This window comes from Thamnophis sirtalis, unplaced genomic scaffold (assembly GCF_051295495.1).
Source record: "Thamnophis sirtalis isolate CommonGarterSnake01/CBP01778 unplaced genomic scaffold, rThaSir2_p1.2 scaffold_2, whole genome shotgun sequence".
NCBI lineage: Eukaryota > Metazoa > Chordata > Lepidosauria > Squamata > Natricidae > Thamnophis > Thamnophis sirtalis.
Genome location: NW_028261382.1, coordinates 155728995 through 155755426, shown reverse-complemented (window position 1 = coordinate 155755426; position 26432 = coordinate 155728995). Strand labels below are relative to the sequence as shown.

The 26432-nt window shown below is 34.7% G+C and overlaps 2 protein-coding genes across 5 annotated transcripts in view; one reads left to right on the top strand and one right to left on the bottom strand.

The window, feature by feature from the left end:
• The window catches only part of PTPN2 (protein tyrosine phosphatase non-receptor type 2), a 21405-nt gene extending 9956 nt beyond the window's left edge, over positions 1-11449 (top strand). Inside the window, exons 3-10 of one of the 2 annotated variants that reach the window (XM_014062385.2) lie at positions 1337-1437; positions 3372-3470; positions 3743-3880; positions 4758-4967; positions 6102-6263; positions 6779-6960; positions 7917-8018; positions 11111-11449. In XM_014062385.2, coding sequence (XP_013917860.2) covers positions 1337-1437; positions 3372-3470; positions 3743-3880; positions 4758-4967; positions 6102-6263; positions 6779-6960; positions 7917-8018; positions 11111-11132 — 1016 coding nt within the window. In that variant the 3' untranslated portion in view covers positions 11133-11449. Of the gene's footprint in view, positions 1-1336; positions 1438-3371; positions 3471-3742; positions 3881-4757; positions 4968-6101; positions 6264-6778; positions 6961-7916; positions 9012-11110 lie in introns of those variants that run through there. The other variant, XM_014062384.2, reaches the window with a different exon arrangement.
• Positions 7861-26422, bottom strand: PSMG2 (proteasome assembly chaperone 2). Of its 3 annotated transcripts, none has more exons than XM_014062390.2 (7): positions 26251-26421; positions 24220-24391; positions 22871-22929; positions 21438-21556; positions 19161-19331; positions 14146-14266; positions 7861-7999 (listed from the first exon to the last, which is right to left on the bottom strand). In XM_014062390.2, exons 1-7 carry the CDS (start codon positions 26308-26310, stop codon positions 7952-7954), a joined length of 750 nt encoding a protein of 249 aa, XP_013917865.2. In that variant the 5' UTR covers positions 26311-26421; the 3' UTR covers positions 7861-7951. The 3 variants fall into 3 exon arrangements, with proteins under 3 accessions (XP_013917865.2, XP_013917863.2, XP_087563435.1); XM_014062388.2 differs by lacking the exon at positions 7861-7999 and adding an exon at positions 12102-12943 and having other exon boundaries at positions 26251-26422; XM_087707309.1 differs by lacking the exons at positions 7861-7999; positions 26251-26421 and adding exons at positions 12102-12943; positions 25991-26113.
• Between the last annotated feature and the right edge of the window lie 10 nt (positions 26423-26432).

Sequence of the window (26432 nt, the reverse complement as noted above, 5' to 3'; positions counted from 1 at the left end):
TGGAACTTGGACCTAATTCTTCAATTGCTGGAATTTGCTTTTCCAGGTCAGTGGAATGCTAAATTTGTGTAAGCTACTACCCTGAACTGATTTTTAAAAAAAAATAACTTTGTATATAGGTAGATAAAAATGTTTATCAGCATGGTATTTTCTTCTGACATTTGTGGGAAGCATAAAGATGATTAGTTAACGAGAAAGAAGTCCTGAGATTATGCTATTGCTATAAATGTGATTTGTGAGCTTAAAAATTCCTGTTTCAGAATGTACTTATGTTAAAATCACAGAGCAAAATCTCTTTAAATGTTAATGAGAGTTATAAAGCTGGACAGCTTAAATAATTACTAAAATTAATCACATAAATTGAAATATTTCCTTGAAGGGCAATATAAATGCTAATGCATTCTGCCCTTTAAGTTTTACCAAGTGGAGTAAAATTTAAAAAGATGAAATTCAGATTTTCACTCAGTTCACTCAATTCTTTTGTTAATTATGTGTTAACCTATCATAATGGGTAGGTTGAAAAATTATGCAGGCAGTATTCTCATGACATACTACCCATGAATAACTTAACAATAGCATACTTGGTAAGATTTTCTGCATATATGTGAAATACTAAGTTCACAGTAATCAAAACAATGGGCTAAAATATAGTTAGCTAACCAAGGTATGCGTGGTATGTTGTGTCAACACAGCAACTATGTATCAGGAAGAAAATATTTTATCTAGAGTTTCTGGAAGCCTGCAGATTTATAAAAGTAATACAGAATGTGATGCATTATTTAAATACATTTAAAGATCTAGAAACAAATTAGTATTTACTGGAATTAGTAAAGTGTACTTATTGATAGCCCCTAGAGAAATTGAAGCAATTTAACAATAATGTCACTTAAAATTTTGCTTGCTTCTGAGAACCATAACAGAGCCCTTGTGCTACTTCTTCATTTGGAGATTACTCTAGAGTTAGTGTAATACACATTAATGCATTTTGTCTCTTTTAAATTGCTTTCATTTCTTTCCAGAACTATTATAAAAGGGAGATGACATTTAATGGTATAATCATTTCAATTTTCACATTAGAATATTTAATTTTATTAAATGTGTACTGCAAATAATAATGTGTTATAAAATAAATTGGAATCCATTCCATTCTGCCCCCCATTGCCCCCACAATATAATGCGCAAGGAAATGTGGGGTTTTTTTCCTTTCCAGATAGACCTGAAAGACTAAAATATTCACTATATATTGTTCTGATAGAAGTATTTTGTTGGCCAATTGGTTGATCTGATAACATTGCTAATAATATGAAACTTAATGTTTTTCTGATATTTTTTCAAGATGATCACAGTCGTGTAATACTACAGAATTCTGACAATGATTACATCAATGCCAGCTTGGTGGTTAATGAAGAAGCTGAAAGAACTTATATATTAACACAGGTAATTATTAGACTTTTAAGTAACACAAAGTTTGATCATATTATGTTATATAGTCTATTCTAAGAGTCAGGGCCTAATGTTGGTTACTTTGACTTCTCTGTTTTTCCAGACTTGCTCTGATTTACTTTTCTGTTTCTTAATTAACTCTTTTTTTCTGTCGATTCCTACATAGTAAGTCCATGTAGTTTTCTTGGCAACATTTTTGGATGTGCCTTGCCACTGCCTTCCTAAGGCTGAGAGAAAATTACTGGCCCAAGGTCACTAAGCTGGTGCATTCCTTCCAAGGCAGGACTAGAAATCACAGTAGCCTTGTTTCCAGTTTAAAGCTGTTAATCATTATACCAAACTTGATCTCAAATTTAATGTAGATTTCCCTAATTTGGGTATAGTGGTAATGTTAATATAATTTAGGATTTTGTTCTCATATTAGTGCAGCTTTGGAATTAAAAGAAAGGAAACAAGAATATAATAACTTGATCTGTTATTTATAAACTATGGTGGATGAATGGTGAAATAATTATCTGAAGTAAGATCGAATTTATGAAGAAATGAAGCTTTCTGGGAGGGCTTAAATCGTGGTCGATATAATGCAGAGAAGCTGATAACTAAAAGTTACTAAATCTAGATCAATTAATTTTCCCAAGGAGCCACATAAGAAACTGGTGCTATTGTGGAGGACCCAACCAATAAGGTGATAAAATTGTATACACACACACGGAAGTTGCAAAAAAAAAAAGTACCATCAAAATAAAAGCAATGTTGTATTGCATACATGGCATACACTTAATTATATTTGATTTCTAAGTTCTGACTGACCTCACACAGATTGGACAAGGACAGCCAAAGGACTGGATATGGCCCAGGAACTGTAAAATGCCTAAGTCTGGTAGATATTTGAAAGTTCTTAAATAACTCAAATGTGAAATTACTAGTCTTAATGAAAATATGTACTATGTCAATCATTACACAAGGTATATAATACATGCTGTTGAAAAAGAGGAGAGAGGGGAATCCAGGAAAATACAAGTTTGTTGGTTGAATATTTGTTGCAGATAGAGAGGTAAAAGGTATTATTAAAAATAAAATGAATATGCAAATCTTCCATCTAAAGTCCAAGTGCAATTCTCCCCAGCTAAACTAGAATGAACAATTCTGAGAAATGCCAAGAGTTGTAATTTAAATGTACTTATTTATAATTTATTTGGATCCAAATTTAACTTACTAGTTTCAGAAATATTACCTGCTAATAGAGATAAGTAGAACAATATTTTTGCTAGTTTTTCATTCTGAAGTTGTCAATATCTTTGTTAATCATTGCCTATCTCTTTTTTTATGGCAGTAGCACTTTGATCCAATCCACTATCAAAATCTAAAAATCTAAAAATAACAAAAGCATTTTACATATTTATAAATATATTAATCTTACTGTTAGTATATTGTATGCAGTTTTGGCCAATGTTATATACTTCTTGTGCTTAACTGAAGTCAGAACTATGCAAGATTGTTCACATTTCATTGAAGACAGAAAAGGGGCCAGGAACTTTTCTGCTTATAATGTTCACACATAGGCCATATTTCAATATGTACTTTATTCCAAGTACTTATGACCAATATTATATTAAGAACTGGAGAGCCAATTTGGCTTAGTGGTTAAAGCACCAGGCTAGAAAGCGGGAGACTATGAGTTCAACTTCCACCTTAGCGATGAAAGCCAGGTAGGAGACTTTGGCTAGTCACTATCTCTCAGCCCAACCCACTTTACAGTGTTGTTGTTGTTGTAAGAAAAGTAGAAGGAAGGTTTGTTGGACATGTTCACCGCCTAAAAACATTAAAGTTGGGAAATTAAATAAATAAATAAAGTTTTTCCCCACAATCTGACTCTTTCAGCAAAGGTTTAGTTCTAAGCTTATATGGTGTTCCTTTTTCTTGTATAGGGTCCACTTCCTAACACTTGTTGCCATTTCTGGCTAATGATATGGCAACAAAAGACCAAAGCAATTGTCATGCTTAATAGAATCGTTGAGAAAGATTCGGTAAGTTGTCCTTTTTTTTTTTAGTTCAAATTAGTTTATTGTATTTGATAGGGTTCCCAATCCTTTGGAATTAATGTTCCAAAGGGAATTCCAAAGGGAATAAAAATTTAATATATTAGCTGTATACACTCTTGAAATTGGAAGATTATTTTTGAATGAGCCTGCATGATGCTAAATTTGTTTTCAATATACAAAATAAGTTACACAAACTGTAAATGAATATATGTGTATCAAATGTGTATGACAAATTGCAGTGTTATTTTATAATGTAGGTGAAATGTGCGCAGTACTGGCCAACAAAACAAGAGGAACCCATGATATTCAGAGAAACAGGATTTTGTGTGAGGCTAAAATCTGAAGATGTCAAATCGTACTATACAGTACGACAACTCCAGCTAGAATGTATTGAGGTAAGTTAGCATTAAAATTGTGCTTACCACATAAAAATAATTTCATATTATGTTACCACTAATTTAATTTTATTTTGACAAATTTCAGTGCAGTAGAATGTTTTTTTAAATCATTCATAATTGTATAGCTTTTCAATAGCAGTTGGAGTGTGAACACTGCTTATGTCAAGTGTAAGAAATCTGGTCCACATATGAATGTTCAATTTAACTGTTGTATTGCTAAAAGACTATGCACAAGTATCATCTCAACTAATGGTAACACCAGATTACAGTTCAGTCAATGGCAGTCAAGTGGGGCGGGAGACTTAGTTTATTAGTGATTACATACTGATTTTAGGCTGATTCTTCTTTTACCAATCCTCCTGACTCTGTCAGTCCTCCTACATCTTGGTTCACAAAGAAATGACTGATAATAAGCATGTAGAGAAAGGATTAGATACTATTGACATTCTTTCATTGTTTCTTATACAAATGCTTCATTAAATAATCTGACATTTTATGGGACTGCTGGGAGAGTCTCATACCATAAAGCCTAGTGTATGGCAAAAGGAAATCAGATTTTTGAAATATCTGAAAAAGAAATCATATTGAAAATGCTTAATTGAATTTTTGTTTTACTAAATAAATTAATTTCTTGTGTTGCCTTGTAATTGAATATTATTAATCAATTGAATCAATCAAATTTTTTCCCGTTGTCTTTATTTTTCCCCAGAAGGCTTTTCAAAGAGGAATTCAGAGAATTTTACTTTCTAGGACAGCTAGACTTTTTAAATGAAATTTATTCTTTTCCCTCACCATATTTGAACTAGTACATGTTCTTTTTGTTGACTTCATTAGCATATCAGGTGTGTCCTGCTAAATTTCTTTCTTTCTTTAGACTGGTGAATCCAGGGTAATACTCCATTTTCACTATACTACATGGCCAGATTTTGGAGTTCCTGAATCTCCAGCTTCATTCCTCAACTTCTTGTTTAAAGTCAGAGAATCTGGATCTCTGAGTTCTGAACATGGACCTGCAGTGATTCATTGTAGTGCTGGAATTGGACGCTCTGGTACATTTTCATTGGTAGACACATGTCTTATTGTGGTAGGTTTATTTATCTAAAAACAACCAAGTTAATGTGAAATAAATACCATTTATCTAGGAATTGTAGTAGAAATGAACTAATTCAGATTCCTTGCCCAAAAAGCAAAAGATTTGCCAGATTGGAACCACAAATTAGCCATCTTGAGGTATGTTTACTCATTTCGCATAATATTATGGTAAATGGGATAGTAAAAGTAAATAGTGAATGGCATTAAATAAATAGTAAATGGAATTAAGTTATATTTCATCTGGAGGTGTTAATTGAGATTGTTCAAACCATTTCCAGATTGAGATATGGCTGGACAGTTTGACAAATAATGTCTTTCCTGAAAATGAAGGAACAGAAGACCTCTAAAACTAGCTTGTTATCACTGTAACAAACTATAGGTTGCTGAAGCAGAAATAAAGTCATATTTCTACAGGAAAAGTAAAAAAAAGTTATGGTAGTCTTGGTTTTATCTTATAAATCCCTTTCATTTTGAAGATTATACTATAAGCTAACTACACATTATTCTCTTCACTGATTTGAAAATAGTGTATTACAGCAAAATCTTATAGCTCTGTATTTATATTTATAAAACAAGTCTCCTCAGCTTCAAGAAAAGGTATTGTTTCCATTTTCACTGTCATAATGAAGAGGCAGTTTGATATAATGAAAGTGTTGGCTTTGAAAGAGACTCAGAGGTCTAGGTTTGCCTTAGTCTAGATGAGTTTGAGCCAGTCCTAGTCTGCCTTCTACAAAGGCTTGAAGACCTTCCATAGACATTGGACTGGAATGCTATATATATACATACGTACATACATACGTACGTACGTACATACATACATACATACATACATACATACATACATACATACATATCCCACACACACACACACACACACACAACATTGAGGTCAAATATTTTGTACATTGTGATCTTTTCCTTGGAATGGCCATTTCATTCTTGCATTGTTTAATCCGTATTAGCTACCCAGATTTTGTATAAATGGGCTGCCACAGAAATTAAAATTATTATTTTTAAAAAATCACAAGTATCTTAAAAGAGGTTAAAACTGAAACCAAATGAAAATTGAAGAGAACTAGTCTGTTAATTTGGCACCAAAACTTTGTGTTGTTTTTTTCATATACAGATGGAAAAAAGAAATGACCCACTTCATGTAGATATCAAGCAAATATTATTAAATATGAGAAAATATCGGATGGGACTCATTCAAACTCCTGATCAACTAAGATTTTCATATATGGCTGTATTAGAAGGAGCAAAATATATAATGGGGGATTCTACTATGCAGGTATATACATTGTCTACTTTTTAAGTCACAGTGGATGGATCATAGTAAATTTCACCAAAACAGAATAGAGGTCCTCCCTCCCTTAATGAACATTTGTTCAGTTACTGTTCAAAGTTACAGTGGCACTGAACTCATGGTAGTTACTGTCAGTCCTCAAAGTTACAGCCAGTGCAACACCCCTGCAGTGACATAATCAAACTTCCAATGCTTGGTAACTTATCCATTATCAGAACTGCATTGTGTTCTTCGACTCCCATGCCTATCTCCTTCCCATCTCTGCCCATTTGGCTGCCCTTCATTTCACCACTCTCGGTTGACCTTCACCATCTTTCTCCTGCTCCTAATGATAGCACCAAAACTACCAGAACTGTCACCACTAAGTGCTGCAGTCATGTAATGTTTCCCCTAACAACCACTTCACTTCACTTCACAAATCTGGTCCCAGTTAGAATAGTTAAGCAAGGACTACTGTTCTTTTAAGATTCAACTAGTGAAGACATTTTTTCCCCATTCAGTATCGCTGGAAGGAACTCTCAAAAGAAGACCAAGCACCAAGTTCTGAATGTTCGCCTCCTCACCCAACTAAACCTACTGCAGAAAAATACAACGGGAATAGCATGGTTTTAGAGGAACAAGAGCCAGGAGATGTTGATCTGATCTCTCCTATTCAAAATGATTCAGATACAAATGATGACAAGTAAGTAATGGTTTTATAATAACATTAAAACTGACTGGTGGACAAAAAACAATTTTATCTAATGTATCGAATGGCAAGGGTTTGTCAGTTTTACAAAGACAAAGTAATCTTTAAATTGATAAAATAATTCATCCAGGAATTCTGTAGACTTTTAGCTGAATTAGAGCGTGGTAGTATTATTTTTCCTTCCCAAGCCCCTGGGATTCCTGACAGATAATAATTCTATAATTTATAGTCCCAACACTTTTGAAACAATTACATTTTATTATTTTTATCAGTAGCACTGAACATGGAAAGGCAGTATGAAAATACCCTTTGTATGAGAATCTATTTGCCACTGAAGGAAACAAAGAACCAGTTCCCTGCCAATACACATTCTGCTATGGATAATTTATCTTCAGACATCTGAATGTACTTCCAGGATGTGGAACAAGATGGAGAGAATAATGCACATCCACTGACAAGTTCTGTTAGCAGAAGAAAATTGCCTTTAATTTTCATTTGTAGTTTTTTGTTTTGTTTTTAAGCATCTTATAAATACTAGAGATGTCATATCAAAAACATGCTTTTGAGGTAAGGGCAAGAGGTGTCATGCATTGATGGATTAACATTAATTACAATTTGTCCTTGACCTATAATCATAATGGAGCTTGCAAAGGTTTTTTGATGCTTATCTGCCTCCTTGGACACTGCTGAGTGGTGGATCTCCCAGGACCTCCCCCTCCTATGAGGTACTCCATGCTCACTTAACAACCTGCATATTCACCAGGGAGAGCAGGGGTGGAGGATTGTTAAGCTGAAGATATCTCCGTAGTTATCACTGTGCCAATAATGGCATCCTTCAATTTAATCGTTTAAAACTCACTATTGCTTTTCAGGCATTTCCAATATATTTTGGTAATTAAGGGATGCATGGAATAACTCAAAGCTGACTAAAGTTTTTTATTTTCTTTAAGGGCTTTACGGAAAAGACTGAGAGAAGACAAGAAAGCTAACACAGCACAGATGGTGCAACAGATGAAACATAGGCTGAGTGAATCTGAAAGAAAAAGAAAAAGGTGGTTATATTGGAAGCCTATTGTTATTAAGATTGGATTTGGTTCAGTCGTATTTATTATAGCTTATTCTTCCTGGAAATTGTATTCCCAGTACATGCTCATGTAAGTAAGTGAGCAATCTTCCATCTACGATGAATCTTATACCCCATGATTTAGTGGAATTTAAAGTGACTATAATAAATGGATCCAAGTTTGCTGCCACATCTGATAAAACAAATGTTTTTACTTCACCAATGACAATTTAACTTGCAGCATTGAAGTCTTGTCATTGGTGATTAACGTGATCACAAATTGGTCTCAGGATTTTTCGATACTGGTACTTCTGAAACCAAATTGCCACTTGGATTCAAATTATACATTTGTTATATAAATTAATGCACATTTTCAACAACTGTATATATGGTATCTAAATTGATAGTTCAATAGATAATAGCCTGAATGGCCAAGTCACCAGAAGAATGACTTCCATACATGATAGAAGCAATAAACCGTGTGGTGTTAATCTGAATGCAAAAAGTTACAGTTCTTTATTAATGTACCACGAACCATTTATACTCTGCAGACGTAAAGCAAATTTGATAATTGTATAATCATTTTGTAAATAATTGTATTTTTAAAAGCTACATTTGTATGAATTTATCCAATAGAAATGAGCAATTGGTGAATCTACCACCAACTTTTCAAGATTGACTTGGCAATTTACTTTTTGGACCATTCCCAATGCAATGATTAATAAATTGTTTCAGAAATTAAATGTTAGCAAATAATTATTCCTCAGTTTTTATTTACTTGTGAGATGCATATATGTATTTATGCTTAGCTACTATTTTATTTGAAAATATTTAATTTTATAAGGCTACTGGAAGATTAGATCTTGTGTCTCAAGCTGCCTCTTTGGAAGAAATGCTTTGTTAAAAGCGGCAGCTACTGTTGGAAGCCATAGCTTGTATTTAAAGCTTACACATTCCATTAAATGTGAAACTTTTTGTGGGTCTTATTGGGTTTGAGTCCTATTCTTCTATAGCTTCTTTGTCTATAATAATTGAAATAAGCAGCACATTACCAATTTGATAGTAATTTTGGAAAACAAAAAAGCATTACAAATGGAAGCAAGTAGCCATAATGCAGATTTAACAGGGAAAGAGGGTGCAAATGAAGATTTCTGAAGCTGCTGGCACTGAGCTATAGCACAAGCTATATATTAGGAATAATCTTCTCCAATCCATCACATTTGAACAAGAGTGACCAATTGTGTTTCTGGCAAACAACTCCACACATATCCTACACAGTATTGCCATAGCATTTGGCATCCATCATTTATAGCACCCATATTTATATAAGTATCTTCTGAGCCCCATCTCAGATTCCTTAAGTTAAAACAATTAACTGACCTGATAAAAATACACTTTTAACCATCTTTTAATGTTCCCAAAGATCACTTTGTAAAGTGGATGGATCAACATTATCCCTATGAAAATACAAACTTCTGGGCCACAGCATATGTTAGGTGGCTGATACATTTGAGGCAACTGGATGTTCTTTTGCTCTCATATCCTGCAAATTCTTGCTGGGGAATCTTCCCCAAAGAAGAAAACGCCATGTTGCCAGTGAGAGTACCTTCTAGGTTTAACCTACAATAATTAATTTATGGCTAAATAATACAATTTACAGAGTCTAGTGTTGGTATACATGCTCTTAAGTTTTTTTTATAAGTTCTGCTCTTGAAAAAATAGCACCCCATGTTTTGAAAGCACTGAAATGTTTAATGCGAAGTTCCTCATACCCTTTATTGCATAACAGAAATAGAAATACTAGAAAACAAAACTCTCATTTATTTCATCCTTCCTAGCCTACAATTTATAATTTGAAAGATAATAAAAAGTGTATTTTAACTGAAGAGAACTCGATCACACCTGGCCTCAATGTTTCCATTTTATGCTGTAGTATCAATCATGCTGCCATTTATAAAATTTGTGGATGATGCTAAAACCAAAGTAAGGTAGAATTGTTAAAAAAAAAAATCATGCATTGATTCAGAACTGTCATTACATACATACACACATACTTATCTATTACATAGGAAACATGAAAGCAGAGTAAAAGGAAATGTTCCCTCTGAGATTAACCAGTTTCTAGGCTTTGTTTTAGGTGTACATCTATACACAAAGATAATCAGCTGAGGCATTCTGCTCTATTTCTACTCCAAATAAATAATATAGACTTACTTTACATTGTGTACTATGTGGTTGGCAGCAACTTTCTAAGATTGTGGAAATATTTCCCTTCCATATCGGGGGGTTACAAAGATAGAAACAAGAATTCTTCTACTGCACTATAGCCCTGCATTTTTCTGTTCAGCTTTAGCGTTTTAGCGCTCCCTCCGGTAAGCATTTGGCTACATTTTATAGAGTGAATAATATTATCTATTTTTGTCCAGGTTCATTAATCCATGATACCAATCATAAGCACAAGGTATAAGGCAGCTGGATACTTTAATTCTAAATTTTCAAAAAAAGTTGTTGCATTATTTTCATGAAATACATACATTTTTGAAAACATGCTTGATCAATATATAATCTTGTGAATATATTGATTCAATTAATTGCAGTTATTAAACATTTTAAAAATACCTATTTTCAGTTTCTCTCAGTTCTATAACAGTAATTGGTATATAGATCCCTTATAATGCTTCTTGCCCTTCAATGTTATATAACATTCAGTAGGTTTTTCTTTAGGTTTTCTTTCTAAAATGTGATTGCTAATGCTAAGATACTTGCTACACTTCCACTGCATAGCCTAAGTTTTAAAAAGTTTACTTGTGGCTCATTTCAAAGGGAACAGATGGTGAACTGTTTCTTATACCACTTCAAATAGCATTATGAATTTTCTGTAATTTTATAACTCTCAGTTCAAGGACACTTTGTTATAGCAAGATACCCACACATATATGTCTATATCCAAGCTGCAGTATCCATTAATAAATTCATCTTTGGTTTTAAACAACTGATATATTTGCGCTGCAGTTATAAAACCCTAAAATTATACTCTTGACTGTACTGAACTTGTGACTCTTTTACATTGTGTGTTTATAGGCCAAGAGTGACTGACGCCTAAATTGCCAAGACTTGAGAATGTTCTTCAGCTATAATAACACACTATTGACATGCAAAAACAGGACATCACTGTTCTTCAGGAAACAAAAATGAGGTCTGAGCAATATACAAGTGGCCTCATAAATATCTGTTTACAGCGTAAACAAACAGGGAATGAAGTACATCACCAGCAAGAGACTTTGCAAAAGATAATTTGTCTTATGTGTTTTATGCTTGTATTAACTGTAGAGAGTTGTAAGATCACATTCACAAATACTTTGTACTGCCATTCTTGTATTTTTTTATATTTTGGCAGCATTAAATATTTTTTCTAATTTATATGTTGTTGTGTGTATATTTTTTAATCTAGTTCCAGAAAGATTATACTGGCAATGCTCTGAGAAATGCTATTTTAATCTATTATTACTCTCAATTTCAGCTACAATATTTCTACATGATTACTTCTGTTTTATTCTGTTCTATTTTCAGTGAGAACACATTACATTTATTACAAATAGAGAATTATGTTTAAATGAAAAATCTGTCCTTCTGTAGTATTGTAGTATTACAATACTGTAGTATCTGTAGTATCTACAGAGCTGTAGTTTCTGTGGTATTGGATATACACATTTTAGATTAGAAGATTCAATGGGGAAAGGGGGTCTATCCAGAACATTTTCAAAAGTTCACTTTCCCATCAATTTGTATTTAAAAGAAAATAATTATCTCACTGATATAAATCCACTCACACATTTCTGAGGGAGTTGGGCGGTTTAAAAACAAGAAATATAAATAATTGGAAAATTTAAAGAATCTGGATTTAAAATTAACTATGTTCAGCCATGGCAGTGCTGATGAATTAGACTTCCCATATTTTTAGACAAGTAAGTAAGTTGGAACAATACTGGAGCTTGCATGAATGAATTCTATTGCTCATAAGGAGAAATACTTTTTTGTTTAAACAAAGTCAACATAGAATTTTTTTTAAAAAAAAGTACAAGTCAAAGGTTCTTTTGCATTTGGGACACTCCAATATCAGTTTCTTCTTTAGTGACAGAATTGTTTTAACCAGCTTAGAAATACATTTGCCAAATACTATCATAACTCGTTTGAAAACATTGCTTTCCTTTTAAATACTTATAACTATTTTATATAAGCCCAGCAATTTTGGTTAAGTTTCAAGTATTAAAGTTACCAAGAAATTAAAAAAGCAACCCTTTAAAACCCTAAACCATTTTCCAATTTTACAACAAAACCATCCCTATATCTCTAATATGAACACATATTTTTATATGCCTCAAATTCATTTTAACAAAGCTAAGTTTCAACTTGAGTCAAATATAATACCCATGATTTTCTAAAATCTGCTTCATTTTGTACAAAATTTTCTGAGTATATTTATAAGATCACCACATAACTTACAATGCCTCTTGTCCAAATGTTACATGTATCTAAATGTGACACAAAATGGGAGTGATAAACATTTTGAACATCTCAGTTTTCCTTTATTACTCTTAAGATGAAATAAATATGAATAGTGAAAAGAAGCATGGAACATTTTGATATTTGAACCAAAAGTATGCCAAGATGTCCAGTTTTGATACAATAATTTTGCTCCGGTAAATTAAAATATCCATGAAAAGTGATAATCAATTGCATACAAGTTTATACATTGGCCTGTAGATACAAAACACAGCTTGGATTGTATACAAATGGACTACATGAAAAACAATGTATGATTTAAAACAATGAAGATGGGAGTCCACTACCAAAAAGTAGTTTCCAGGAACTTGGCATTTTCCATCGTGAAGATTTTTCTTGAGAAGTGCTACTCTATTGATTTAAAAAAAATGAAGCAAATTATTTCCAGCAGTATAATTCCATTAACCCAAATATTTGTGATGAAATGTAGTGAAGAGACCGATCCCTGGGAGGGAGAGGGCACATTCCAGGGGACTAAGAGGCAACTCAGCCCATAAAGCATATGAAAGAAAGTGAGTGAACATAGGAGTTATCTAATAGCTCTCTAAGTAGGTTGTAAATTACAGATAGTGTTTTCCATCTGGCAAGATTTTGTCTATAGCTGTGAAACATTACAGAAGTCACCTTGGAAAAACTGCCACATGTCATTTCTGGTTTTGGGCCTGACATATTTAAAACCTAGCATTTGTAACTGGAGGTAACAGTTTATTAGAGTGGCCTAATGGATCAAAAGGTATTGACTGCAAACAGTCTTCATTTATTGACCATTTGTTCAGCAATTGCTCAAACCTATATTACAACTTATAGTACAAAATGTAATTTGCTAGGAGGCAAGCAAAAGCCAAAGATATGAAACGAAGTTGTCTCTTTCCAGGCAGAAAATACAGTTGTTTATGTGATGCTTCGCTTAGGGTCAGAATTGCCAGTCCCGAATTATAGTCATTACATGAGGACTATCTAGTTTACCAATTAGTTTTTGAATTATTCTGAAGAATCTTGCAAAATTTGAGATCATTATGACATAATGGTAGTTTTGAGCTTTTCTACTAAGATCTCTTCTGTTAATCTGCAGTTGCAGTTTATACTATACTATACTTTCGTAATTCTATCCATTCAAAATTGACCCATCTGCAGGAACCACAGAAAATTTACAATAATCCTTCATTACTGTAAAACTGGGACTAGGCGGAACAGGCAACAGTAGAAGGAAATACTTTTGTAATATTCATTTTATGAAATAGCTTTCTATAAGAAGTTCATCTTGCTATAATTCTGCTGGTTTCCCAGATATAGGTTAAAATAAAGCTTTCTTAGAAGTATTTTAACTAATAACAGAGCCATTGAAATGTTAGCTATTATTGGGATATCATTTTAATTTGAATTAATTTAAATAGTATTGTATATATTTAAATAGTTATTTCAATGAACCATCGAAGGTTATAAAATTATGGCAAGAAAAATAAGTACACTTTCAACTACATGCTGGGCCCATAATCAATTTAATGTAATTTTCTAAAGAAACTCTAAATCAAAGTAGTGGAACACATATTTACCTGAGGTGCAATTAGTGGTAAAGTTTCATTAAGGTAATCAGCAAGGGCAAAAGCATCAGGAATATTATCTCCTTCAGAGCAGAATTTCAGCAAAACCACCAGTGGAATTCCTTTTGAACAACTGGAATAAAAATAAAATGAGAAAGGGAGTGAAAAATTCAACAAACTCTTCATCTCTAGTATAAATTATGCTGTGAATTGTGAATACAAGAGGAACAGGATACATTCTATATTTAAAGAATGGTATATCATACATTGTGTAAGTTTTACATACAAGTAGTCACATTAACAAAGCAAAGCAAGCCTCTCTATCATTCAGAAAATTATGTGCTAATTCAACAAAGTATTAAATGATTTTTCCTGGGCTTTCTAACAATGATATTGTCACACACATATATACTGTTTCAGTGAATTTAAAGAAATGAAAGAAACATCTGTTGGTGTTCTGTTCACATTTTAGTCACATTTACGTTTTAATTGGTGACATTCATTAATTATAAAAATATATGATATTTTATCCTATTGCTTCCTATACTTTTGATTTAGCACTAAGATACAACTTCTGTAAGGAAGAAAGGGAATTATTATTCATGAAGCCTGACAAATGGAGTGATAGACACTAAGAGAGATAAGAAGATTTCCCGCCTAAATACCAAGATGCGAGCAAAGTTACCCAAATCTTTCTTTGACATTATGGATGATTTTGAATTGAGAGATATTTGGCGAGAAAGAAATGCAGAGGAATGTGACTTCACTTTCTTCTCGGACAGGCATCAATCCCTCTCAAGGATTGATTTTATTCTAACCACTAATGATTTGCTTTCTAGGGTCAAGAAAACAAAGATTGCAGCTAGGATCCTTTCGGACCATAACCCAGTTTGGATGGAGTTGGGAAGGGTAGTGCAGGCAAGAAGGTCTTGGAGATTGAATGAAAACTTATTTAGATATGAAAAGTATATTAATGATTGTAAAAAATTACTATCTGAATATTTTGTTTTGAATATGAATAAGGGTACATCTATGGAATTTGTATGGGACGCAAGCAAAGCGTATATGAGAGGAGTTTTGATGAATATAAATAAAACACATAGAAATAAGCAAGGGTTAAAACGAACAGAACTGGAAGAGGAAATTAAGAGAAAAGAGCTGGAGTTAACAATGAACCCAGACGATACAAAGGTTAAGGAAGCTATTAACATATTAAAATCTCAATTTGACATGTTGATCTCTGACCAGGTGGCTACTAATCTATTATATGCAAAACACAATACTTTTTGTAATGCAAACAAACCTGGCAGATGGTTAGCTTATCAGATTAGGAAAAAAAGGAAAACTCGAAATATATCTAAACTGATTTACAGAGGGAAGGAGGTGTTTCAACAGGAAGAGATTCAAAAGGCTTTCTGGGAATTTTTTACAGAACTGTATAAAGGGGATAAAATTAATGGTTTAGACATAGATAAATATTTAGACAAAGAGAAAATACCTTCAGTTAGAGAAGAACACAGGCAAAAATTGAATCAACCAATAACCTCGGGGGAAATCCTGCAGGTAATTAAGCAATTAAAGTCAGGGAAAGCACCAGGTACAGATGGCTTGACAGCGGTTTACTATAAAAACTTACAGTTAGAAATGGTAGAACCTCTTAGAGAATTATTTAATATGATTCAAACCGAAGGTAAAGTCCCTCCATCTTGGAAGACAGCGTTTATATCTTTGATACCCAAAGAAGATCAAGATACTACTCAACCCAAAAATTATAGACCTATTTCATTATTGAATGTAGATTATAAAATTTTTACTAAAATATTAGCAAATAGGTTAATGTTGGTCACTCAACAATTGATACATACGGACCAAACAGGTTTTATACAAGGGAGACAGATGAAAAGTAATGTTAGATTAATTATTAATGCATTAGAATATTTGGGAAAGAACAACCAGATCCCTGCTGCGTTTATATTTTTGGATGCTGAGAAGGCCTTTGATCGAGTTAACTGGCAATTTCTGTTGAAGATACTGCAAAAAATGCAGATAGGAGATAATTTTTTACAGTCAATTAAAGCAATATATCAACAGCAAACAGCACAAATCATAGTCAATGGAAGTCTAACAGACTCTTTTCAAATTGGAAAAGGTACAAGACAGGGCTGTCCTTTGTCCCCATTATTGTTTATTATAACTTTGGAAGTATTGTTGAATAAAATACGGGGCTTGGATGGTTTAAAAGGGATCAAGATTAGGCAGCAAGAATATAGAGTCCGCGCTTTTGCGGATGATTTGGTCATAATATTGGAACAACCGCAGGAATCCAGTATGGTTTTAATGAATATGATTAATCAATATGGTCAAGTGTCGGGCTTTAAAATAAACTTAGGAAAAACCAAAATATTAGCTATAAATATGAATATTAAACAAAAGGAAGAATTAGGAGTGATGCTAGGATGTGAGGTAGTTAAAAAAGTCAAATATCTTGGAGTTAACATTTTAACTTCAAATGGGAAATTATATAAGCATAATTATGAACCACTTTGGCATAGCATACAGACAGAGATGAAAAAATGGGAGAAACTGCACTTATCTTTGCTGGGTAGGATAGCGGCAGTGAAAATGAACATTTTACCAAAATTTTTATTTCTCTTCCAAATGTTACCTATACTTAAAAAAGATGCGAACCTTTTAGAATGGCAGAAGGGTATCAACAAATTTGTGTGGGCAGGAAAGAAGCCGAGGGTAAAGATGAAAATAATGCAAGATGTACGTGAGAGAGGAGGATTGAAACTACCTAATTTAAAACTATATTATGATGCAGTGGCATTATCTGTAATTAGTGATTGGATTCACTTAACCAATGATAGAATATTGAACATTGAGGGATACGATCTGGTATTTGGTTGGCATGCTTACCTGTTATTCAACAAAAAAATTGGATAAGAACTTTAAAAGTCATATTTTAAGAAATGCTTTATTGCGGGTCTGGAAGAAATACCAATATAAATTAAATGACAAGATACCCATGTGGGCAATTCCTAGACACGCAATTGAAAATATGAATACAGCACAAAAACATGACAGAATTACCTACAGACAGCTTCTTACCTCGGAAAGGGGGGTATTACAATTAAAATCTTTAGAGGTATTAAAAGAGGAGAAGGTAGTTCAAACATGGTTCCAGTATGGGCAATTACAGGCTAGGTGGAAAATAGATCAAAAAATTGGTTTTATTCAAGTTGAGGATAATCTGTTTAAACAAATAAGAGATCAAAGCTTAATGCATATAAAGAGGATATATAATGTATTAATACAGATGGATTCGGAAACAGAATTAGTTAAAGATTGTATGATAAAATGGGCTCAAAATATTGAGGAACCAATAATGTTGGATACATGGGAAAGAATCTGGGTAAGAAATGTGAAATTTACACAAGCTCAAAATCTGAGAGAAAATTTTTACAAGATGTTCTATAGATGGCATTTAGATCCTAAAAAGTTGGCTTCTATGTATCCGAATGTACAGCCTAAATGTTGGAGGTGTGGTTCTCTCGATGCTACATATTATCATATATGGTGGACCTGCCAAAAGGTTAAGGCATTTTGGATAAAAATATGGTGGGTCATGCAAAATGTTTTTAAAAGAAGGATAAAGTTTAGTCCTCAGTTATTTTTACTAGGTATATGTACTGACTTTACAGTGGTAGAGACCAATTTGATTCTGCACCTGATAACTGCAGCAAGACTGTTGGTGGCGCAATATTGGAAGAAGGAAGACTTGCCTACAATCCAAGAATGGACATTGAAAGTAACAAACTTAGCTGAAATGGCTAAAATATCGGCATATCTCAAAGATCATTCAAATGAGAGATATAAACGAGACTGGAAAAAATGGATTGACTATATACAAAATAAATACGGGACTAAGAAATTCCAGTTAGCCTATGCTTAAGATCAGAAATGATTTAAACTGTTAAAAGTCAGTTCAGTAAGAAGAAGCTAAGGTCAATCTAGAATGTCATTAATTTCTTTATTTCTTTTTTCTCAATAGATTTTAGACTGTGTTAGTTAAAAATCCATACCGGGTACGGGTTCTGGGAAGTCGGGGGGGGGGAAGGAGGAGAGGGGGTGGGGGGGTGGAGGGAGGGAGGGGTACACACAACAACAAAAAAATTGTACTTCAATGTCTTAATGATTGACAAATGATGACATATTTGTGTTTTTTTTAAAGAAAAATAAAAAAGTTCTGTTCAAGAAGCCTGACAAAAGTCAGTTATTTCTTTTCACACTCAAAAATTGAACATAAGTCTTATAAATGCCCATTTTGTGAAGTTGTAACAGAGGTTTGATATCAAAGATCTACTTAACTCATAATAAAACATAATTGTCTTAGAAATAGCTTTTATCAAAATCAGAAATAAACCAACTGCTATTATGTACAAAACTGGCATTTTGAAGAAAACTAACAGATTAGGAACACACCAAAAACATTTACTTTTGAATCTAAAACTAAAATCTAAAAAACTATTTTAATTATTGCTAAAAATTTAACAGGGACCAGGGGAAATTCAAATCGCACTTGCTGTGTTACTTCACAGCATAAATTGGGTCAGAATTTTTCCTGTATTTCAGAAAACAACTGCATGCAATTAGAACACTATTATTGGAGAAATGAGAGCCAGTTGGGTAGCATCACAATAGAAACCATCACAATAGAAAGAGACCAGGTATTCTAACCCTGCCTTGGGCACAAAGCCAGCTGTGTGACCTTGAGCCTATCACACTATCTCAGCCCTAGGAAGGAGGCAATGGCAAATCACTTCTAAAAAACCTTGCCAAGAAAACTGCAGGGAGTTTTCCCGGCAGTATCTAAGAATTAGATACAATGGGGTGAAAATTATTGAGAAATAACATTCTAATGCATGACATTCAGGCTTAATTTTATGTTTTATTTTTTGATCTAAGCAAAAAGATTTTGAATATAATGTTACTTTTCAATATTAAAACTTTACTGTCTCACCAACCTCTCTGTGAATAATAGTTTTGTAATACCACCTCCTGGAATATAGAATATTTTATCATCGTTTGTTCCAGGAAATGCTGATATTTGCTCCAATTCACTGCCGCTCAGTCTTTCTAAAATATCTTCCATTGTTTTGTCAACAGCAGGTGAAATCAAGTATCGAAATGAAGTGCTGTCAACAAACCATAAAATTTAAGTTTAGCTGCAAAAATCAGAACTGTGATTCTGGTTCTTTCAAAAGAACCAGTTAAAATCTAACAAATAGCTGTAATAAATGGTTAACATTTTTTTTAATTCACTATTTTCAGTTCACTTTTAAAAAATCCAAATGGGAAAAGCGTCTGTTAAAAAACAGTTTATAGAAAGTTAAAATATAAGTTAAATTATAGTTCATTAAGTATCGTATTTTTTGGACTATAAGACGCACCTAGCTTTTGGGGAGGAAAACAAGGAAAAAAATCTGCCTTCCAGCAATTTGTCTCCTTACAGCAAACAGCAAACAGCCTGGTCAGCTTCAGCACAGCCTGATTTACCATGAGCATCTGATTGGCAGTTGGATTGGCCTCCCAGAATACTGACGATCAGATGTTCAAGGCCGTCACCACCTATGGGTGCCTTCACATGCCCCATTTTTGGCCTCTGCACATCCGGTTTTCAGCCTCTGTGCACCCTGTTTTTGGTCTCCGTGGGTCCCATTTTCAGCACATTCCAGGCGGCTATCCCCGGGATCCTCATTGATATTCTGGGAGCCAATCCAACCACCAATCAGCTGCTCATGCTAAATCAGGCTATGCTGAAGCTGACCAGGCTGTTTGCTACAGGGTGGCAAATTGCTGGGAGGCAGAGACCGAAGGATGGGGGCTGGTGGGTGGGTGGGGCTTCAGTAACATTCGCTCTATAAGACACACAGACATTTCCACCCCCTTTTTTTGGGGGGGTGCGTCTTATAGTCCAAAAAATATGGTACCTTTCTAAAACCATGCATTCAAATTCTTTTACATACGAAACCGGACCTGAAGACAAGGTACTACCTATTTAATCAAAAGCCTCAATCTTAACCCAGTATTGCCTCAGCTTACAAGGCTAAATGCCTTCTATCCCTGAATACAGTATAGGAAGTAGGCTGCATGGATTGAAAATGCACACCCTTGGTTGGCAGCACACAAAATCCTGCACAAATGCAATATCCTCAGTATTCCTATTATAATTTGGCTGATGGGCAGGACATATGGTATGACATCATTGCAAATTCCAAACTTAGATCAATAGCAGAATGGCAGTTTTCTGCTAATGATAGTTTGTCCTGCTCAGCAATCTAGTTACAGTACTTTAAACTACCTACAGTATTCAGGTCAACCTTAAGGGTAGCACAGCATTCTGCAGTTAAGTCCTTGAGATTGCTAATGAATGAATCATTGTGACCAGGTTGCCCTGTCCAAAAGTGGTTTCAGCTAGAAAACTAGAAAAATGCCATTGTGGCCACAGAGTGCCTTGTACATTCTCTCTCTTATTCAAAGCAATTATTCTTGGACAAGAAAAATGTTTATTTACAGTGCTTCCATTTTATGGTCCTTAATGACTCTCATCCATTTCATTAGTGCACAGAGACTGTCCTGAGCTTGCATAACAACCAATAACAACCGATATATAACTAACAACTCCATAAACTAAACGTGTTTTTCCTCAGATCATACTACAACTGCAAAGGATAACTATTTGAAAGGCTATATGAAAACACACAGCTACTTCAAACAGATGCAGGCATGTATGACATGTGCACATCCATACACTCCAAAGTACTATTTTGCTGCTGAATCTTAAGATCCTAATTAATAAACTGGCTAATAAACTGGGAAGACTCAACCAATAATTATTAATTAAAATATATATTATACATGTATAAAACTACCCAGTCTATAAAGATTTGAGCTGAAAAAAATCCACACTCTTTTTTTTCTTGTAATAATTCATCAATTTGGAAAATATCTGCCTGGAAAAGTAATTACAAACTAAAACTGTGGCTTGACTGCACAAATTTGGAACTTATTAAATTATACTTCTCAGCTAGCAGAATATACTTTACAGTGGATAGTTCTCTCTATCTTCTTCCTTACAGCAGCAGATTCATTCTGGAAATGTGAGGAACTCACTAGGTAGATTTGGAAGCAATGAGGAGAGTTGCCAGAAAGAGATGAAACTCCTATTAGGTAAGTACATGTTTCTTGGCACAATGCTCAATTGGCCTTATGCATACAATTACATAATCTGTAGGACTTACCCATGAAGCTGTTGGTCATTGCGTTGATAAGCATGACTGCTTGACAAGAAAACAATTTTGGAAAATCCAGAGTTTTTCACCCACGACAGCAATATTTGGCAAAACAATCTATATTTATTCTTTTATTACACCAGGAAGCAAAGCAAGGCAATAGGTTAGAACTTTCCATTTTTGAATCTTGTCAATTCATCTGTAGCTTTAGCACTCTGGAATTTGTATAGTTATGCAAAAAAAGTCTTAATTATTGCCAATGAAAAATAAAAATGTTTTAACTGATGCAGTTATTTTTCAGTCTTATCAAAATAATTTAAAGAGTTAAAACCACTGAGTGCACAATATTGATGCTTTTCATAAAGCTGCAGTACCAAAGTTTTTCACAAAATTATTTATAGGATACTCATGATTGTTCAACTTTGACATGAAGATTTATCTTTTAATTTGTGTCTCTGTTGTGGGGAAAATGTCCAATTAAAGGAGAAACCATAGCATTTGGATGCACAAAGTGTATTTTGTTGGCGTGCACAGGTATAGGGATCGCTTGATTCCCAGCCAAATGAATGCAAAAGAGCCCCAAACTAAGTAAAGTTATGAGCAATACACTCCCAGAATAGTTGCATAGGAATCATAAACAAACCAGTGTAAATCATACAATGACCTTTACAAGTAGAACATTACTTCTGATTACACTACGGGATGACTCTATTTTGACTATCCCAGCACTTCTACATTCTTCGAAAAACTAACATCATGTGCTATAAACAATGCCTCCCTTCTTATCACAAGAAAGACAACAGTCTCGTTTCTGTTATTTATCTCCTCTCTCTCCAAGGTGATCAGGCAAGTTTGGATTATCTACTCCTTTGTATTTCTGTGCCTTTCTTTATGCTTATGCCATACACATGCCATTTTATGTGACAACCTTCCACAATTCCGTGACCCGTCAAAAGCGCGGACGGCAAAAGCGCGATCGACAAAATCGCGCCTTTGACGTCATCACAGCGCGACGAAAAAGATCGAAAAATTCAAATAAAAATTAATAAAAATTAAATTAAAGCAAGCCGATTCACATAAAGGTAAGGGTTAGGTTTAGGGTTAGGGTTAGGGTTAGGGTTAGGTTAAGGGTTAGGGTTAGCTTTAGAGCGTTAGCGTTAGCGTTAGGGTTAGGTTAAGGGTTAGCGTTAGGTTTTTCGTTACTTTAACGGTTAGGTTTAGGGTTAGGTTTAGGGTTAGGTTTAGGGTTAGGTTAAGAGTTAGGTTTAGGGTTAGGTTTAGGGTTAGGTTTGGGGGGCTTAGGGTAAGGTTTTCGCTTTATTTTTACATTTTTCGAACTTTTTCGTCGCGCTGTGATGATGTCACAGCGCGCTTTTGTCAAGCGCGATTTTGTCCTACGCGCTTTTGTGGTGGAACCCACAATTCCACATAGGCATACATACCTTTATGAATGGTGATCTGATCTGCAGAACCACCAATTCTTTTGATGTTTTTGCATACACTGAAAAAAATAGCATAAGCAATATGTCAGCACTAACATTAAATTACCTTTAACCAATCATATTACACTTGATGCCAGGAAATTTAAGAGGGGCTCTGCAATCATGCCTCTGTTGCATTTTGACAAAACCTAATACAAAACATTTAGAACAAGAGAGCTCACCTTAAAAAGAGAGAGAGAAAACATTTTAAAACACCCATCATTTATATGTTCCCAGTTTTCAATCTGTTCTGACCCAGCACCCCAAACCCTCTGTAGTTAAATCAATGATTTCTTTATTAGGAGCACCAGCAGTCCTGGCAAAAAGTTTCTCTCTCACCATAGGCTAACAAGTCTGTCCAGCAGGGAGACGAATAGTTGTCTGTCACATCTATTCATTTCCCGCCCCCTGCCTTTTATTCCCAGAGCTAGGGTGAGGCTTCATTAGTAGCGGTGGCTCTTCCATTCCAAGGATTGGCCAGCAGATTTCCACTGTTCTCCTCTCCTCTGCCTTCTGTGCATCTGCGTGTCAGGCATTGGACCCAGCTGTTCTTCCTCTTCCTCATCAGCCACCTCCAGACCTGGGGGTATCTGAGGGCTGACAGACGGCCCAGGCTCCGCCTCTGTCTCTCTCTCTCTGACAGCTCCATTCACTCTCTCTTGGAGCTCTCAGGTTGTCTTGATGCTGACCCTGACTCCCATGCCACCTCATCTGATTCATCTACTGGAGGGGCCAACAGCTGACAGGCCACAACACAATCTGAAATCTCATAATGATTTTAAATTTTAGGATCATTGGCATCAATCGTTTTGGTACTAACTGATTAGGGTTTCATCTTTAATGAAAATGCAAAGTAGCCATCAAGTTATGACCGTAATTAATCCTGGCAATTACAGAGGTAAGTCATGATGCTCTCAAAGTGGTCATCATAACACTGACCCTCCTTTTTTTGGCAGCAGGCATAAAGCAAACCCAGCAGTGCTAAGCAAACCCATTGTTCTCAATGGCCCATTTTTTGCAGCAACTGAAAGTAAACCCTGGTTTCTGACAAAACCGTCATAAGTAGCAGTCATATGACTGCAGGGCGCAGCAAATGTGGGCCAGCTGCTGAGTGCCCAAACGCGGTCACATGACACAGGGAGTGGGCAATAACAGAACTTCGAAACCAACTTGTAAGTAGCTTTTGGGGAATCCAACCGCTCTGCAAAAGCATCTTTAAATAAATCATACTACACACACTACACACACACACACCTGAAGCACCCAATCTATTCCCAATTTAGTGGCAAGACTATATTTACACCACCTACCTTCAGCATTTATGCATAGTTCCGTTGCATCCTCTTCAGTTGTTGCATATGGATTATTTCCAACCATTGGCACAAGACAATCTGTATAAAAGTAACCAACTCTGGGCATACAAAGTGTAGAAATGACTAAATCTATAGCCAGCTGGCCCACATTGCCCACTGATACAGCTGGCTGAAATTAGATAAAAAGCAAATTTAAGTATGTATCAACTCAAATAATAATCCTATTCGTAATTTGCTGGAAAGACATATCAAATTACTGGTAGCTATGTATCTATTTTGTATTGTAAAATCATAAGACTAAATTACAATATTGTTGTAAATTAACTGAAAGACATTCTGTCTTTATATATTCACTTGATGCCTTGATCAATTGCAAACATATTGATTGTATACTTTTGTATTTACCTATTGCATTACCTATTACAAAGCTCAAATAGTTACATTGTTAATAATTGAATAGTACTTTTGAACTGGAAAATTACATGTCCATTGTATTGTACTAACATTAAATTTTATATGCTGGTGACACAAAATGTGATTAATTAAAAGTGGATTATATGTAAGTTTGCCAAAATGTATATAATTACGATACAGAAATAATGTCAAAACAAGAGAAATTATAAAGGAATTCCAATCTGAGACCCTCATGGCTGTTCATGGAAAGGGAATTTTAAGAGCACCACTGAGTAAAAAAATGTTGAACTCATATACATCAAAAAGTTTCAGGCAATTTCAGAAAGTCTCAATAGCACACTGGGTTTTTAACAAATTTATGATGGTTAATTGATTAAAAAACCTAATACAAGAACATTGCTGAACCATATGAATAATCTATTAGTACATTTGGTTTTCTTGAGACCAGAAGCTTCAGGTACCATGACTGGTAGTCCTCCAGTTACAACTGTCATAGAGTCTGAAATTTCCATTTTATGTCATGATCCTTAAGTCAAGGCAGGCATATGACCAAATTGTATTTTGGTGGAACCAGAACTAAATACTGGTTTGTTTGGGGCAAAAAAACAAAAATTGCAGTCATGTGACTGCAGGATGCTGCAAACAGCCATAAATGCAGGCCAGTAGCTGAACATCCAAAAGGCAATCATATGACCAGAAAGGGCCTAGCCATCAGAACTTCAAATCCAGATCGTAAATACCTTTTTGCGGGTCTGTTCTAACTTTAAAGGGATGTAGTGGCTCAGTGGCTAAGACGCTGAGCTTGTCGATCAGAAAGGTCGGCAGTTCGGTGGTTCAAATCCCTAGCACCGTGTAACAGAGTGAGCTCCCGTTACTTGGTGGGAAAGTAACAGCTTTCTGTGCACCTTTGGCATTTAGTCATGCCGGCTACATGACCACAGAGACATCTTCGCACACCACTGTCTCTTTGGCTTTGAAACAGAGATGAGCACTGCCCACTAGAGTCGGGAACATATGCGCAAGGGGAACCTTTACCTTTTACATAACTTTAAACAGTCAATAAGTGATTGGTTATAAATTGAAGATTACTTATGGACTACAAAAATCTGGGCTGTACTACATCTGGACTGCAAAAATCCAATTACAAGATTGTCCTAAATCTCTCCGTTTATTTGAAAGAATGCTTCTACTCCTTTTAAAAAAGAAAATTCAATCAAAGTAGAATAGTTTTCAAAAGATAAGATTTATTTTATAAAACTGGAACGATCATGTTGTAAGCCATAGAGTCTTTTTGGTCACAATGAGTAGAAAAGAAAGACATGGAGAAAGAAAGACCCATGAATTCCAAGCTTACCCCAAGGATTTCGACATCCCTCTAAAACAGAGGTGGGGAATTACGTGGCCCAGGAATTTTGAGAGTTGAAGTCCACAAGTCCTAAAAGGGCCATAGTTTCCCACCACTGCTCTAAAACTTCACCAAGCGGACCCTTGAAGAGGTCAGAGTTAAAAAAAAAAACGCGCCACTCTTGTTTTTGTGCGCAGCTCTATGGTTGCCCGAGAATGACCAAACAAATACTTGGCTATACAACTCAAGAAAATGAATGCTTATTTTACCATAAGGAGTGTGAAGCCTTTGAAATCGGAGCACGCATAGCCATCACAGGAAACGAACATTCCGGCAAGGACCAAGCAACAAAAACACCCACGAAATGAGCACCTCGCAGCGATCCAAACCAGGGTGAAAAGCGTGCCGGTTTCTATGTCCTGGGTCCTCTTACTGTCCTTGACAGAAATAG

Coding starts and splice junctions, on each gene's coding strand:
- PSMG2 (XM_014062388.2), bottom strand. CDS start 26,310: ATGTTCGTTTCCTGTGATGGCTATGCGTGCTCCGATTTCAAAGGCTTC. Junction 24,392..26,250: donor AAGGCTTCACACTCCTTATG/GTAAAATAAGCA, acceptor ATCTAATTTCAG/CCAGCTGTATCAGTGGGCAA. Junction 19,332..21,437: donor AATGACCAACAGCTTCATGG/GTAAGTCCTACA, acceptor GTTTGTTGACAG/CACTTCATTTCGATACTTGA.